This window comes from Ammodytes marinus (genome assembly GCF_949987685.1).
Source record: "Ammodytes marinus genome assembly, chromosome: 5".
Taxonomy (NCBI): Eukaryota; Metazoa; Chordata; class Actinopteri; order Uranoscopiformes; family Ammodytidae; genus Ammodytes; species Ammodytes marinus.
Window position 1 is genome coordinate 15,656,231 of NC_137234.1, and position 12,879 is coordinate 15,669,109.

General features: G+C 40.2%; 3 protein-coding genes across 3 annotated transcripts; 2 read left to right on the top strand and 1 right to left on the bottom strand.

Annotated features, from left to right (window-relative positions):
- Positions 1-100: 100 nt before the first annotated feature.
- LOC307250508 (uncharacterized protein) lies at positions 101-5,627 on the top strand. Its single transcript, XM_080027623.1, has 12 exons — positions 101-215; positions 509-1,141; positions 1,502-1,561; positions 1,671-1,723; positions 1,813-1,957; positions 2,095-2,486; positions 2,910-3,138; positions 3,253-3,367; positions 3,603-3,720; positions 3,840-3,951; positions 4,158-4,270; positions 5,306-5,627. The coding sequence occupies exons 2-12, from the start codon at positions 518-520 to the stop codon at positions 5,370-5,372; spliced, it is 2,028 nt and encodes a 675-aa protein (XP_079883749.1). The 5' UTR covers positions 101-215; positions 509-517; the 3' UTR covers positions 5,373-5,627.
- A 430-nt stretch (positions 5,628-6,057) lies between these two features.
- Positions 6,058-7,004, top strand: ch25hl1.1 (cholesterol 25-hydroxylase like 1, tandem duplicate 1; the record flags this gene model as incomplete). The annotated part of the gene is made up of 1 exon (XM_080027646.1): positions 6,058-7,004. Exon 1 carries the CDS (start codon positions 6,171-6,173, stop codon positions 7,002-7,004), a length of 834 nt encoding a protein of 277 aa, XP_079883772.1. The 5' UTR covers positions 6,058-6,170.
- A 1,183-nt stretch (positions 7,005-8,187) lies between these two features.
- Positions 8,188-12,011, bottom strand: kti12 (KTI12 chromatin associated homolog). Its single transcript, XM_080028345.1, has 9 exons — positions 11,815-12,011; positions 11,221-11,272; positions 11,088-11,140; positions 10,946-11,001; positions 10,762-10,841; positions 10,514-10,673; positions 10,327-10,389; positions 8,974-9,044; positions 8,188-8,336 (listed from the first exon to the last, which is right to left on the bottom strand). Exons 1-9 carry the CDS (start codon positions 11,963-11,965, stop codon positions 8,195-8,197), a joined length of 828 nt encoding a protein of 275 aa, XP_079884471.1. The 5' UTR covers positions 11,966-12,011; the 3' UTR covers positions 8,188-8,194.
- Between the last annotated feature and the right edge of the window lie 868 nt (positions 12,012-12,879).

Sequence of the window (12,879 nt, forward strand, 5' to 3'; positions counted from 1 at the left end):
TCTCGTTTGGAAATGTTACCGACCGGTTTGTTTACCAATGATGAACCTGTCGTCTCACGTGATGACGGAACAACGCACGGACGTTTCCTTTAGCACGTAACGGGGCAGGCACTTGACAGGTAGCAGTAAAATACACTTTTGCAGCGTTTTAAACGCGAATGGTCTCATAATTACACGGAATAAACCTCTACGCGGACCATTGTGTGTATTCTGAGGTAAGGCGATCTTTCAACAATAACCTCTTTCTGAATGAAGCGACTTAACAATAGCAAAACACTTACACTTGAGGACTGTACGTAAGCCTTAGCCAGCTAGCTAAGTAAATATGCTAACGATTTTTAGTTTTTTCGATCCATATTAGTATGGTTAATAACATCATTACTGGGTGTAATGATTGTGGATCCACATACGTTTGGCCATGTACTGTTTTACATATAAGTTAAAGCAGAAGACGCATCTCTAAGTGTCTAGTGTGTTGATGTATCATAACATCATTATGTTCTTGCAGGTGTAAATAATGATGGAGAATGGCGAGGGAGAGAAGACGGCTGAATCAGGTCCTGTGCTTCATACACAGCAGCAGCAGCAGCAGCCGCTGTGTCGCTTCTTCTCTCAGGGAAGACACTGCAACTTTGGGAAGAAATGCAGATTCCTACACATGAGGGATGACATCAAAGTTCATGAGAAGAAAACCGTCAGGGCACCCGGCCGGTCAGATGTGGTATCAGCATCAACTAACCTGGAGGTCGCTAAGGGAAATGTGGAGCACCGTCCTCCTCCTACCAGTAGCTCCAGGTCTGCCCGCCGCCCCTGTCGCTACTTTATCTCAGGCCACTGCACCATGGAAGACAGATGTCGCTTCTGGCATCCGCCCCCGTTCCCCCCAGTGGATGACAACAAGCCTGTTCCCGTCAATGACACCGGACCGGCGCCAAAGATGCCACCACCAGTACCCCGTCCCAGCATCCTACAGGAGGTCAAGCTGTGCGACCTGACAGAGGAGGTGGCCAAGCAGCTGCGAGACACAGAGATCCAGCAGCTGAAAAAGCGTTTTCCCAAAGACCAGCTGATTATTCAGGAACGAAGCGATGGCAAAGTGACTTATTACAGGATGAATGTGGTGGCAACCGATCCAGACTGGGTAAGACATTTTTCTTCTACCTTCTTTCTCCTCTTTTCACCAACCGAGAATTTAGAGCTGAAATCCACCCACTTATCATTTCTAAAACTTGCCTACATAAAACATGTCTATTTTGGCTCATTTGAAATCAGTGATTTGGAAAGACATATAGGCTATTCCTCTAGTCCCTTATGGTGTTTCTTGACCCCTAACCTGAGAAATGAGGTGAATAAATAATATATTATTAGCATATGAGAGATATTTAACCACCCAAACAGGATTGTTATGGAGGCCATCATTTTTCTAATGTTACATTGTTGATAATTACTCTACAGTATTAGCTGGAAGATCTATATACTAACTCTGCTTTATAACTTGTAGCCTTTTGATCTGAAAGAAGTCGCCATCATGGTGAGCTTCCCAGACGCTTACCCCCTGGAGGTAAAGACCAGTGCTTCAGATCCCACTACAGGTTATGTAAAAAAACTATACAGTTCATGGTTGAAATGGAATGAACAATTCCTCATCGCCTTGATACATTTTTTCTTAGATTTTCACATTGGATATCCCACTGGACCAGGATCTGCCACCAGCAATGGGAAGGTAAAAATCAAGCACACTTTAACACAGTCTTACAAACATTTAATGTTTAGAGTCATTGGTGTTGACATTTCTATAAATCTCTGTCATAGACACGTACAGCAAGCATCACTGGAGTGGCTTCAAGCAAAGCATGCGACCAATCAGCTTCTGGGAAAGCTAGAGCTGCTCTTCCGGCCTTTTCTCCGCTGGCTGGATCGTAGTTTGGAGAGACTGTTCACTGAAGGAGCGCGGCAGGTGAGGCTGAATATGAGGTCATTGTGATAGTGTGCTTTCCCCCTTTGGAACTTTTTTAATTACTTTTTAAATAACTGTTTGCTGTATTATATATTGGTTAATTCTGATTTTCTGTTGTTCTGAATGTCGCCTTGCAGTTGAAAAAAGACATTGATTTAGAAAAAGCTGGATTGCAGTTCATAACATACCAGGAGCTCCAGGCGACAGTGTGTGAAAAATCAGCCTCTGACACCGCTGCTGTAGATGAGGATGTCAGGGATGAAGGGAAACTGGAAAAGACAGAAGGTGAGAGAACATTGGAGGAGCTTGAGGGTCCGGGTCGGGAGGAATGGTGGCAGCAGCTGCAGCAGGAGAAGGATGAGGAGGAGGAGGAGGATGATGAGGAGGAGGAAGCCATTCATCTGGTGGAGAACATTAAAATCAGTGATCCTCGCAGAGGCACAGAGGTGAAGCTGCTGGGACTGACGCTGGGAGAGAACACAGCCACCGTAGCGGCCCAGCAAATCACGGTCTGTCTTCAATGTAACCGGTAAGGAAAAAGAGCAAAACGTCAAATGCATGGGGCACCACGGTCGCTCATGATAGAGCGTGTACTGCTAGGGCTAAGTCCGCAGCGGACCCGGTTTCAACTCCTTCCCGGGCCGTTGCTGCATCTCTCTCTCTCTCTCTCTCTCTCTCTCTCTCTCTCTCTCTCTCTCTCTCTCTCTCTCTCTCTCTCTCTCTCTCTCTCTCTCTCTCTCTCTCTCTCTCTCTCTCTCTCTCTCTCTCTCTCTCTCTCTCTCTCTCTCTCTCTCTCTCTCTCCATTTCAACTGTGCTTTAAACTATCTAATATAAAGGAGAAAACACCCACACACAAAGAAAATCTAAAATGTCATATCCATATCACAAGTTAAGAGTTTGACCCACAATGGAAGCTTGACTGTATCTATGTGAACTACTGCTTGTCTGCAGGTGTAAGGTAACTGCAGACCTGACACTGAATGGACGGACACCATGCACCGCTCAGTGTGAAAAGTGCAGTGCAAGCATCGACGCCGCATTCAGGCCCAGCATGCTGCACCATTACAGTGATGTCCTGGGATACTTGGACCTTCACAATGCTGCGCCCGCTGACCTCGTGCTTCAGGACTGTGATCTGGCCGTGGGCTGCCTCAGCTGCTCCCAGGAGAGCCCTGTGCAGGTGGTGAAACATCTCTTGTTTAACGCCACACATCTGCTTTTGTGTGAGAAACTAGCAGCTGTGAGAAATGTTGAAAGGAAATAACTGAAATGTGTTGTCTTTCATTTTCATCAGAATGTTTCCTATGGTCAAACAAGGGAGTTCAATTGTGAACACTGCCACGGCAAACTCAGCATTCTGGCTGAGAGCACAAGATTTCAGTATATTCAACCACGCGCCAACAGAACTGGTAAGAGCTTGCTTCATTTTGATATCAAAGAGATCCAGTAAAGGTTTAGGATCTTACAACAACAAAACTGCTGCACTTGGCTCTCTGGACACCATTCTTTCACATTGTGTATGTAGAAAAGATACAGAATGCATGAAACCCTTTTAAATATGAGCCGTTATATATACCTAAACAAATGGAACTAAGCAGAACAGAAATCCCAATAAAATGTGATTTTCTTTCTTACATTATGCAGGTCCAAGTGCTGGTGCTGTGAATTATAAGACCATAAGAGATCCAGCTGTGCAAAAGGGGAAGCCACTGCCAGACAAAGGAGCATGCAAACACTACAAACAGAGCCATCGTTGGCTAAGGTAACATCGACAACTGTGTCCTATCTTATTCCACGTGTCCAACATGGAAGCTCTGGCAAGAACATTGAGGGAAAAATAATACTGAAAGTTGTTGTTTTTTCGCCACTGGCTGCCCACAGGTTTCCCTGCTGTGGCCGTGCTTACCCCTGTGACGTGTGCCACGATGAGGACCAGGACCACCACATGGAAATGGCTACCAGGATGATCTGTGGCTTCTGTGCCAAAGAACAGGTGAGCTATAGAGCTGAGCTGACAATACCTTAGTTTACAATTTAGCCATTTTGCCTGTTATCCAGGCTGACTTGCACCAAGATAGTAATTGAAGAAAAGTGTTAATATCCTGGATGAGAAACTTTCAAAGTATATAGGATAAAGGTAAATGTCTTCGCCAACACGATATCAGATACATTTTATCCCCACATTGTTTATTGTTGCAGCCTTATGGCAATGGAAAGCCTTGCATCAGCTGCAGGAGCATGATGACGAGAGGTGCATTCACCAGCCACTGGGAGGGAGGACTGGGATGCAGAAGCAAAGTCAAAATGAGCAGGTATTTGTTGTCCCTAATGACATTAAGGTCCACATTTGTTTATTTTCACCATAACTGTAAAGTCATTGGTAGTAGTAAAAACTTTTTGTTCATTACAAACATACACTCACCGGCCACTTTATTAGGTACACCTGTTCAATGGCTTATAAAAACAAAAAGCTAATAAGCCAATCACATGGCAGCAATTTAATGCATTTGGGCATGTAGACGTGGTCAAGACAATGTACTGAAGTCAAACCGAGCATCAGAATGGGGAAGAAAGGGGGTTTAGGTGACTTTGAACATGGCATGGTTGATGGTGCATGGCAGGATGGATCCATACTTTCATGTTGTTTACGCCAAATTCTGAACCTGCCATCTGAATGTCGCAACTGAAATCGAGACTCATCAGACCAGGCATGATTTCTCAATCTTCTATTGTCCAATATCGGTGATCCTGTGAGAATTGTAGCCTCATTTTCCTGTTTTTAGCTGACAGGAGTGGCACATGGTGGGGTCTTCTGTTGCTGTAGCCCATCTGCTTCAAGGTTGGTCGTGTTTTGCGTTCAGAGATTTCTGCATACCCTGGTTGTAACGAGTGGTTATTTGAGTTACTGTTGCCTTTCTCTCATCTCGAACCAGTATGCCCATCCTCCTCTGACCTCTGACATCAACAAGGCATTTTACGTCCACACAAATGCCACTCACTGGATATGTTTTCTTTTTCGGCCCATTCTCTGTAAACCCTGGAGATGGTTTGGAGTGAAAATCCCATTAGATCAGCAGTTTCTGAAATACTCAGACCAGCCCGTCTGGCACCATCAACTATGGCATTTTCAAGGTCACTTAAAACCTCTTTCTTCCCCATTCTGTTGCTCGGTTTGAACTTCAACAAGTTGCCCTGTCCAGGTCTACATGACAAAATGCATTGAGTTGCTGACATGTGATTGGCTGATTAGTTTTATGTGTTAACAAGAAAATTAACCGCTGTACCTAATAAAGTGGCCGGTGAGTGTATATTTCAGTGGTTAAGTTTGTTTTACCGTTTTCTTTCAGAAATGATCCACATAAATACGCCAATACCAACAAAACGATTTCAAGGAAGGCGGCCGGTAACAAGTGACATTAGTCAGTGAAGAAGAGCTTTGTCGCCTGAATTTGTGAAAAGACAAGATTTAACACGTGATTTCAATGAAATTGTCTATTTTCCCCAAAATAAATCATGTTGTTATGATCATTCGGAGTGAGTGGGACCTGTCTTTTGATCTGATATTTAAAGTCTGAAGATTTAAGACTGAATTGGAGGATTTGTGAGTTTGTATTCAACTCTGGCACATGTATCAAGTGTATCACTGTTTAAGTTATTACATGCAATAGTACAAACACAATTAATATTGAATTAAAGGCATTCAGGTAATTTGATAAGGTTAGGCAATGTATTTAAAGGTAACCTGGTTAATTATGAGTAGTCCAACATTCTAATCTTATATTAGGAGAATAGACAATACCTGCTATAAACTATCTGCTGACTAAATTACAAAATTTAGAATTGTCATTTTATAATGCATCAGCTGCACGGAGATATCCAACATTCTTGTATTGAAAGTTTTTGAGATACAAAAAGCTTAATGATAATTTTTCCAAACCTGTATTACATAACAAGTGAACCATTTCATCAACGCAAATAAAAGCGGTAGTTTAAAGTTAACAGGAAAAGCCTATCAGTCTGTTTGTCATACACATATCTACCACATAAGTTATTCAATGGGTCAGTTAATCTTGTTTGCATGTGTTGATACTGAGCTGCCGGCCCGTTCTCATTGAGAGAAAAGCCCCTTCTGTGTAACTCCACTATAAAAAGGCAGAACTCTGTCTTGATCCAGAGATTTGCAGCAGCAGCCGTCAGTGGCACCACGGCGAGATGTTGAACATCAGCGAGCTTTCTCTGCTTCTCCAGCCCTCCAGGGCCACAGACCCTCTACTGCAGCCACTCTGGGACTATTTGCTTTTACACCACCAGCCTCTCATTTCATCTCCTTTTTTCCCCGTCATACTGGCCTTCTCCAGCTATTTCTTCTTCAGCTTACCTTTTGCTGCACTGGACCTCTTGGGAGAAAGAGTGCCTTTAATATACAAGTACAAGATCCAGCCAAACAGGCAGCCAACAGTGGGAATGATGGCGAATAGCTTTGGGACAGCGCTCTTTAACCACATATTCTTTGTCCTGCCAGCTGTAATCATTGGCATGTTCATACTGCAGACGCCAACATTGCCACAGGAAGCTCCTACTCTCTATGAGGTATTCATTGATGGACTGGCTTCACTTCTCCTCTTTGACACACAGTACTTCTTTTGGCATTTCATACATCACAAGCAACCACAGTGTTACCACTGGATCCATGCGATCCACCATGAGTACATGGCACCTTTCTCCTGGTCAACGCAGCAGCTCAGCATCCCAGAACTGATGACTGTTGGGTTCTGGAGCAACCTGGACCCATTACTTCTGAAGTGCCACCCCATGACCACGTGGAGTGTGACAGTTTTCAGTCTCTGGCTGTCTGTGGAAGACCACATAGGCTATGACCTGCCATGGGCCCTAAACCACCTGGTGCCCTTTGGCCTGCTCGGCGGTGCACCAGCTCATGACATGCACCACCAGAAGCCCAGCAGCAACTTTGCGCCTTTCTTCAGCCACTGGGACAGAATCTTTGGCACTGCCGTTCCTCTGGAGAGGAAAACCATTAGGAAATAACAAGTGAATGCAATAATAAATAAAGTGCAAGGTGTCACCTTTTACCAACAATATGCTCTTTTTCTTTGTAAAATCATTTATGTTTCGGTATGTCTGTTAAAGTTAATATTGTCATTTTTAACTGTATACAGTTTCTTGGAGAGGCTGCTTTCTCAATGGACTAACCTTGTGAAATACAAAATAAGAGTTTTTGTGTATATTTTACCGATCTTTTTTAAATAGCATTTCATTCAATTAAATAATATATTTGCAAAGATTCTCGTACTATTGTTTTTATTTGTGGTATATGGAATAAGAGTCATATAAATGTTGGCACATTCACAACATTATTCCACATGCATTGTTCAGTATGCACAATGCACTGAATTTGCCAACAGCAATTGGTTAGATTTGCAAAGCTAAGGAAGTGCAAATCCGAACATCCTGTTCTTACAATCTTCTTACATAATATACACAATCTTTGAAGGAGCTTTGTTCAGCAATATGTTACAAATTCCACAGATGAATAAGCAGCTTTCAAAAGTAAGCTTTTAAAAGCTAAACACGGGGTCAAATTTATTCCAAACTTAAATTTATTTGATTTTACTGGAAAAAGTCATTGACTTAACTTGTCAGTGTTAATAACAAGGACAAAATGATTCGAATACTATACAAAAGCATGTGGGAACTAGGAACTATATTAAGTATCAAATAAATGACTCGACAAAAATGTCTTCAAACATGGTTCCCTTACTTGGTGTTTCATCCCCATTAATATTGAGCAGCTTCATCTGCTGAGGGAGGGCAGAAGATGTGGCTGAAAGCTTTGGAAACACATTGGTCAGCGGACCTTGTGATGAGGTGTTTTTTTTAATCAAATATATACCGCATGCATTTCATGGTGTTACCTAGTTAGGTTCAGAGAATGGCTTCGTAGCTGTTGTGCTTGCAGTTCATATAAATTAATCTATATGCGATACAGCATTAAATATTACATTTTAGTATAGTATTGCATAACTTTTATCTCAAAGGCATTTTTTTGTTATTACTGTCATTCTCTATTTAAAATGCAATGCTTTTGGTATTTCAGCTCATAAATCTAATCATTCAACACACAAAAAAACATTCAAAAAATATTTAATAATATTAAATTAATATTTTTTATTAATATTTTAATAGAAAATAAAGAATGAAACCAATGCTATACACATTCAATGAAGACTCTTATTTAAGTACTGCACAAACATGTTGGAAATGTGTCCACTGTTCTCTGTCGGATGCGTCTTGGTGTAGCTGATGAACTGGCGTCGTAATTTCCTCAGTTCTGCCATGTTGATGCTCCTGGTGAGTTCGATGTGAAGCATCTAGTTAAGTTCACTTCTTTGATGAATAGATAACTGAATGAACATAAGTATGTAAAGGTCACAGAGTCACATCTTGACCTTTAAGGTGAACACAATAAACAAAACAAAAGTATTGAATGTTACTGACGTAAACTAAATTTCAAATTACGCACCTGTCATTAAAAGGCTGACCAGCACAAAACCCAATGTAGCTTTAAATTTCAAAGAGAAAATCAACGTAGTCGCTTCATAGAAAGTCTGACACAGTGAAACTGCCAATAAAAACCCACTCATCTACGTAATCTCATTTCTCTCCTCACAGACGAGACCTTTAACAGTGATTGGTCGCTGTGCCTTTCATTGACATTCTTTGATGGGCACGCATTCATCCACCCTCCGCTTCAAACAAGTCATTTGGTAAAGAACACTTTGCCTCCTGCTGGTGAGGGAATTTGACTTTCTTTAGGTGGTGGTGGGTGATGAGAATGAGTCATAACAAATTGACAGAGGTAATAAATATTTTAGTTGGACAGGCCACCTGGGCTTTTGAACTTTACATATAAAAAAGAGCGACCAGAATCTATTCAAACCAAAAGCTTTCTTCAAAAATGGTGTTTTGAATAGAATATTAAAACTGTAAAAAGGATATCTTTTCAGTAGCTCCTGGAACTGAAATTAGATCCCCGGGAACACTTGTCTTCTGTGCATTAAATATGGCCTGAAAACAAAAGAAAAATTGCATTGTCTTTGTTACATACAAAATACACTATTTTTTGTGTAGCAAAAAAAAATTAAATTTTTCACTTGGCTGAGATATAAAAGCACTGTAACATATTGCCTGTTGGTCATGTTGATAAAAAAAATATATATACAATAACACTCCCCCTCTTCTCTGCGTTGGCAAAGAACATTACAACACACTGGTGCATGCAGAAACATTCAGAAATTCTGAAGTAAATAGAGACTTTCGGACAACATTATTATTGCTTTAAAAATGTTTTACCCCCCATCACCTCACAAGTCTCCTTCTATATTGGCATGTGGTTGTATGCTAATGTGTTTTCTTTCACATAAAATATATGACCTCAATTAAACTGATAAAACAAGTAGACAACTGATTTGCCAGAAGGAAAATTATCTTCTTAAATTAAAGCATTCTCTGTCTAAATTAGGCACTAGAAGTTAAAGGGTTTCTTTAAATGAAAACTTCCTTCTTCTCTTTTCTCCTACCCTCCCTCTAATGTCCTCTTCAGTATTAGTATTTACTGATAGTAGTGTTTCCTGTTTTCTGATCACTAAAGCTCCTGCCCTGTAATTGTTTGCCTGCCTATTGACTCTATTTGATGATTCTTGTCTACTAATTGCTATTTGCCAATAAGCTGTCACTCGCTCTGGTCTCTTGATTTGCTAATAAAGCCAAGATTCCCATATTTGCTACCTGTAATGGTTCATGGTATCCGACAACGCACCGGGTTAAATGATCGAATGAATGAGTTGGTTTTGTAACAGTTAAAAATAGAATGAGGGGGGTAAATGTCTGCATTAGTTTGGTTTTCAAACATTTTACTATTGTGTGCTAAATCATAAAAATCAGCATCATCTGAGTCATAATTACAATTTGTATGTGGACACAATATTTAAAATTTGGGAAACTATTAATTAAAAAAGGTCTGACATAATATGAACGTGGCATTAGTGTACCTGCTAGTGGGCTATTAACACCTGCATTATCTTTCTATGGACTGAATACAGTCCAGGACATAGAATGAAGTGGGTGTGCTGTTGAACAGGTGCTTTATAGGTTGAAGGTTAACCCCTAGATTTTTTTCAGAATTTTACTTCTCAGTCCATTATTTTTAATACATCTAAATTTGGTGATCTTGAAATATGACAAGTCAACAATAAACAGCCTGCAACCATCCCCGCAAAAAATATATAGACATATCTAAGGAAAGAAATCTGAGTGAACCGAAAATAGAAAATAACTTATGAAGACAAACCAATAACAAATCTTGTGTGATCTTGTCCAACTCGTACAAGAAGTTTGAAGATGACAGTGGTTGCTGTAGTGAAAAATAATGTCTCCATTACCATCAGATATTGAAAAAGGCTGCATTATAGAGCATACAGTACATCTACTGAACATTGAATGCATGTAAAACACACAAAACAGCACATGTCCCTTACACTCTGTGTGGACTGGTTGGGTGGCGGTGCTTTTCTTTTGAAAAGTGCGTCCGAAATGGCTTCATATGGAAGCGTGTCGTCTTTCAGGATGGTGAAGAGTGGACTGTCCCATCGGTTTCTGGAGTCTGGGGCTTCAAATCTCAGCACTAATGCATCAATGCTATGAAAGAATAAAACAGACGTCGGGTAAATCAAAAAAGACACACATAGACAGACACTGAGTCTGATATGCACCTCTTCTCACTCACATGTCCTGGGTGTACTGCTCAGCAGCATCTCTGTCACTATTCCACGCTGAGCTCACATCATCGGACGTCAAACAGTACACCTTAATCATAAGAAAGCATTATGGTTATCACTGGTGTGATGTTTGGTTTAGCTCTGTTAGGTATTTAAAAATAGTTCAAAAAGTTATTTCTCTAGCATACTCACAAGGCAGTGTGGTGTTTGTGTGTGTTTGATGAGACAGAACAGCTCATAGCGGTAGCCTGCAAGGTATTTCAACTTTTTTTTTAAATCGAAGCATAAACAAATCATAATGTCTGCAAAACAAACCATTGAAATCAAGATTTACCTTTTATGTAATTTAATGAGTCCAATATTACAATGTCATCCTTGTTGACTTTCCTAAACAACAAATTAATTAAAACGGTTATGGCAGACCATCACCGGTGAATCCTATCCAAAAACAGATTTGAAAAACTCACCTCTCCACCTCAGCTTTCAGAGATGCTCTGACATGTTTTTCCTTTTGGGAATCTGCAACATATCCCATCCCACATCCCACAAGGTTCAATAACAGCAGGAGTTTGCAAAGGTCACTTTTTATGAATCCAGTCTTCTTTGTGACCACGATAGAAACACAACAGAAGCTGTGCAATTTGCAAGTTACAAATATTTCCAAGAGTGATTAATCTTCCAATTATCTCAAAAAAAGTTAAATATCCAACCGAAGAGGGCAAAAAAAACACCAAATTATCACGGAAGCTATGGATTTTTGGCATTATGTAATGCTAAATATGATTGGCATTGTTTCCTACACGAATGAAAAACTCCAACTAAAGTTGTCAGTACAAGCCATTTTTAATAGTTCAGCGGCACGGCACACCGAACAACTAGAAATAGCCTTAAGTCTATTTGAAGAACAGGTTAAGTTTACACCAAACCGGTTCCCGGTTATGAAAGGTTTGGTGGACAGCTAAAACGACTTTCCATCATACTGCAACAATTAGCCAAATCAACAGCTGCAAAAACGTAGCCTAATAAGCACTTGAATGAGGACACAGCTTAGCTTGACTTGCCTGTGTAAACAGAGTTTTTCTCAACGTCCAAAGCTCCGTCGCTCACAACGTGAACCTTTCGGTCAGTTTTTTGTTCAAAATACACCTTTAGTTCTTCTGCCCTTCGTGTTTTACCACTACAGGGGTAACCACACATTACTATTAGAGGCATAACTACTGTCGAGTGGCTTCACTTCAAATAAACTACTCTAGTGAAAACAAACGCACGTTTACACTTTAACCCGGATGTGATTTCTACGAACATGTCTCAGAACGACCAACAGGGGGCGCCACGAAGTATAATAGATTATCACCATTATCACCCCATCATTATAACTGCTTTGGCCATTTAGCCATTTCAGTTAGATACCATTTAAACTAGGCTATTATATGACACGTAAATTAAACACATAATTATATAACATTTTATTCTCCTTTTTATAAAATAACAGAGTATTTTAAACGACAAGTAAAAAAACAGAAAAAAAGGCTGACTACTGGCTTTTTCACTACTACTTTATTTACAGACGGTGTTTCATTGGGTTCAAGTATCCTAACTGGACTCAAGAACAATGTAGTCTAGACTGGAGTCACATGCATCACATACAATGTTACAAAATATTACATTAAAAACAAAAACATATCATTGATATCAGTGCTTTTAAAAACTCTACTATATGATTTCATAATAGCCTTGGCTATATAGTGTAACATCTGTTGGTTGAAATATTCTTCAAGCAGGATCCTGTCCTCCTCTAAATGGGTTGAAAAAAAGAATCAGTCTGTTGAGTTAATATAATGATAATAACAATAATTATAATAATAATATTAATAATAAATAACTTACATGTCCAATGGCTGTTTCTGTTGTGTTTGTTGGGCAGTTCTCAACATGCCAATGAGCAGCGCCTGCAGGTCTTCCACTCGATACAGAGGACTAACAGCTCTGACTTCAGTGGGAATGTTTTCATCTTCAAATGCAGACTCCATGAAGGAACCATCCACAACACTTTTTTTACCCATGAAATGCCCTTAATTAACACAAAACACAAAGTAAATACAAATTGTCAACCATATGTAGGCTAG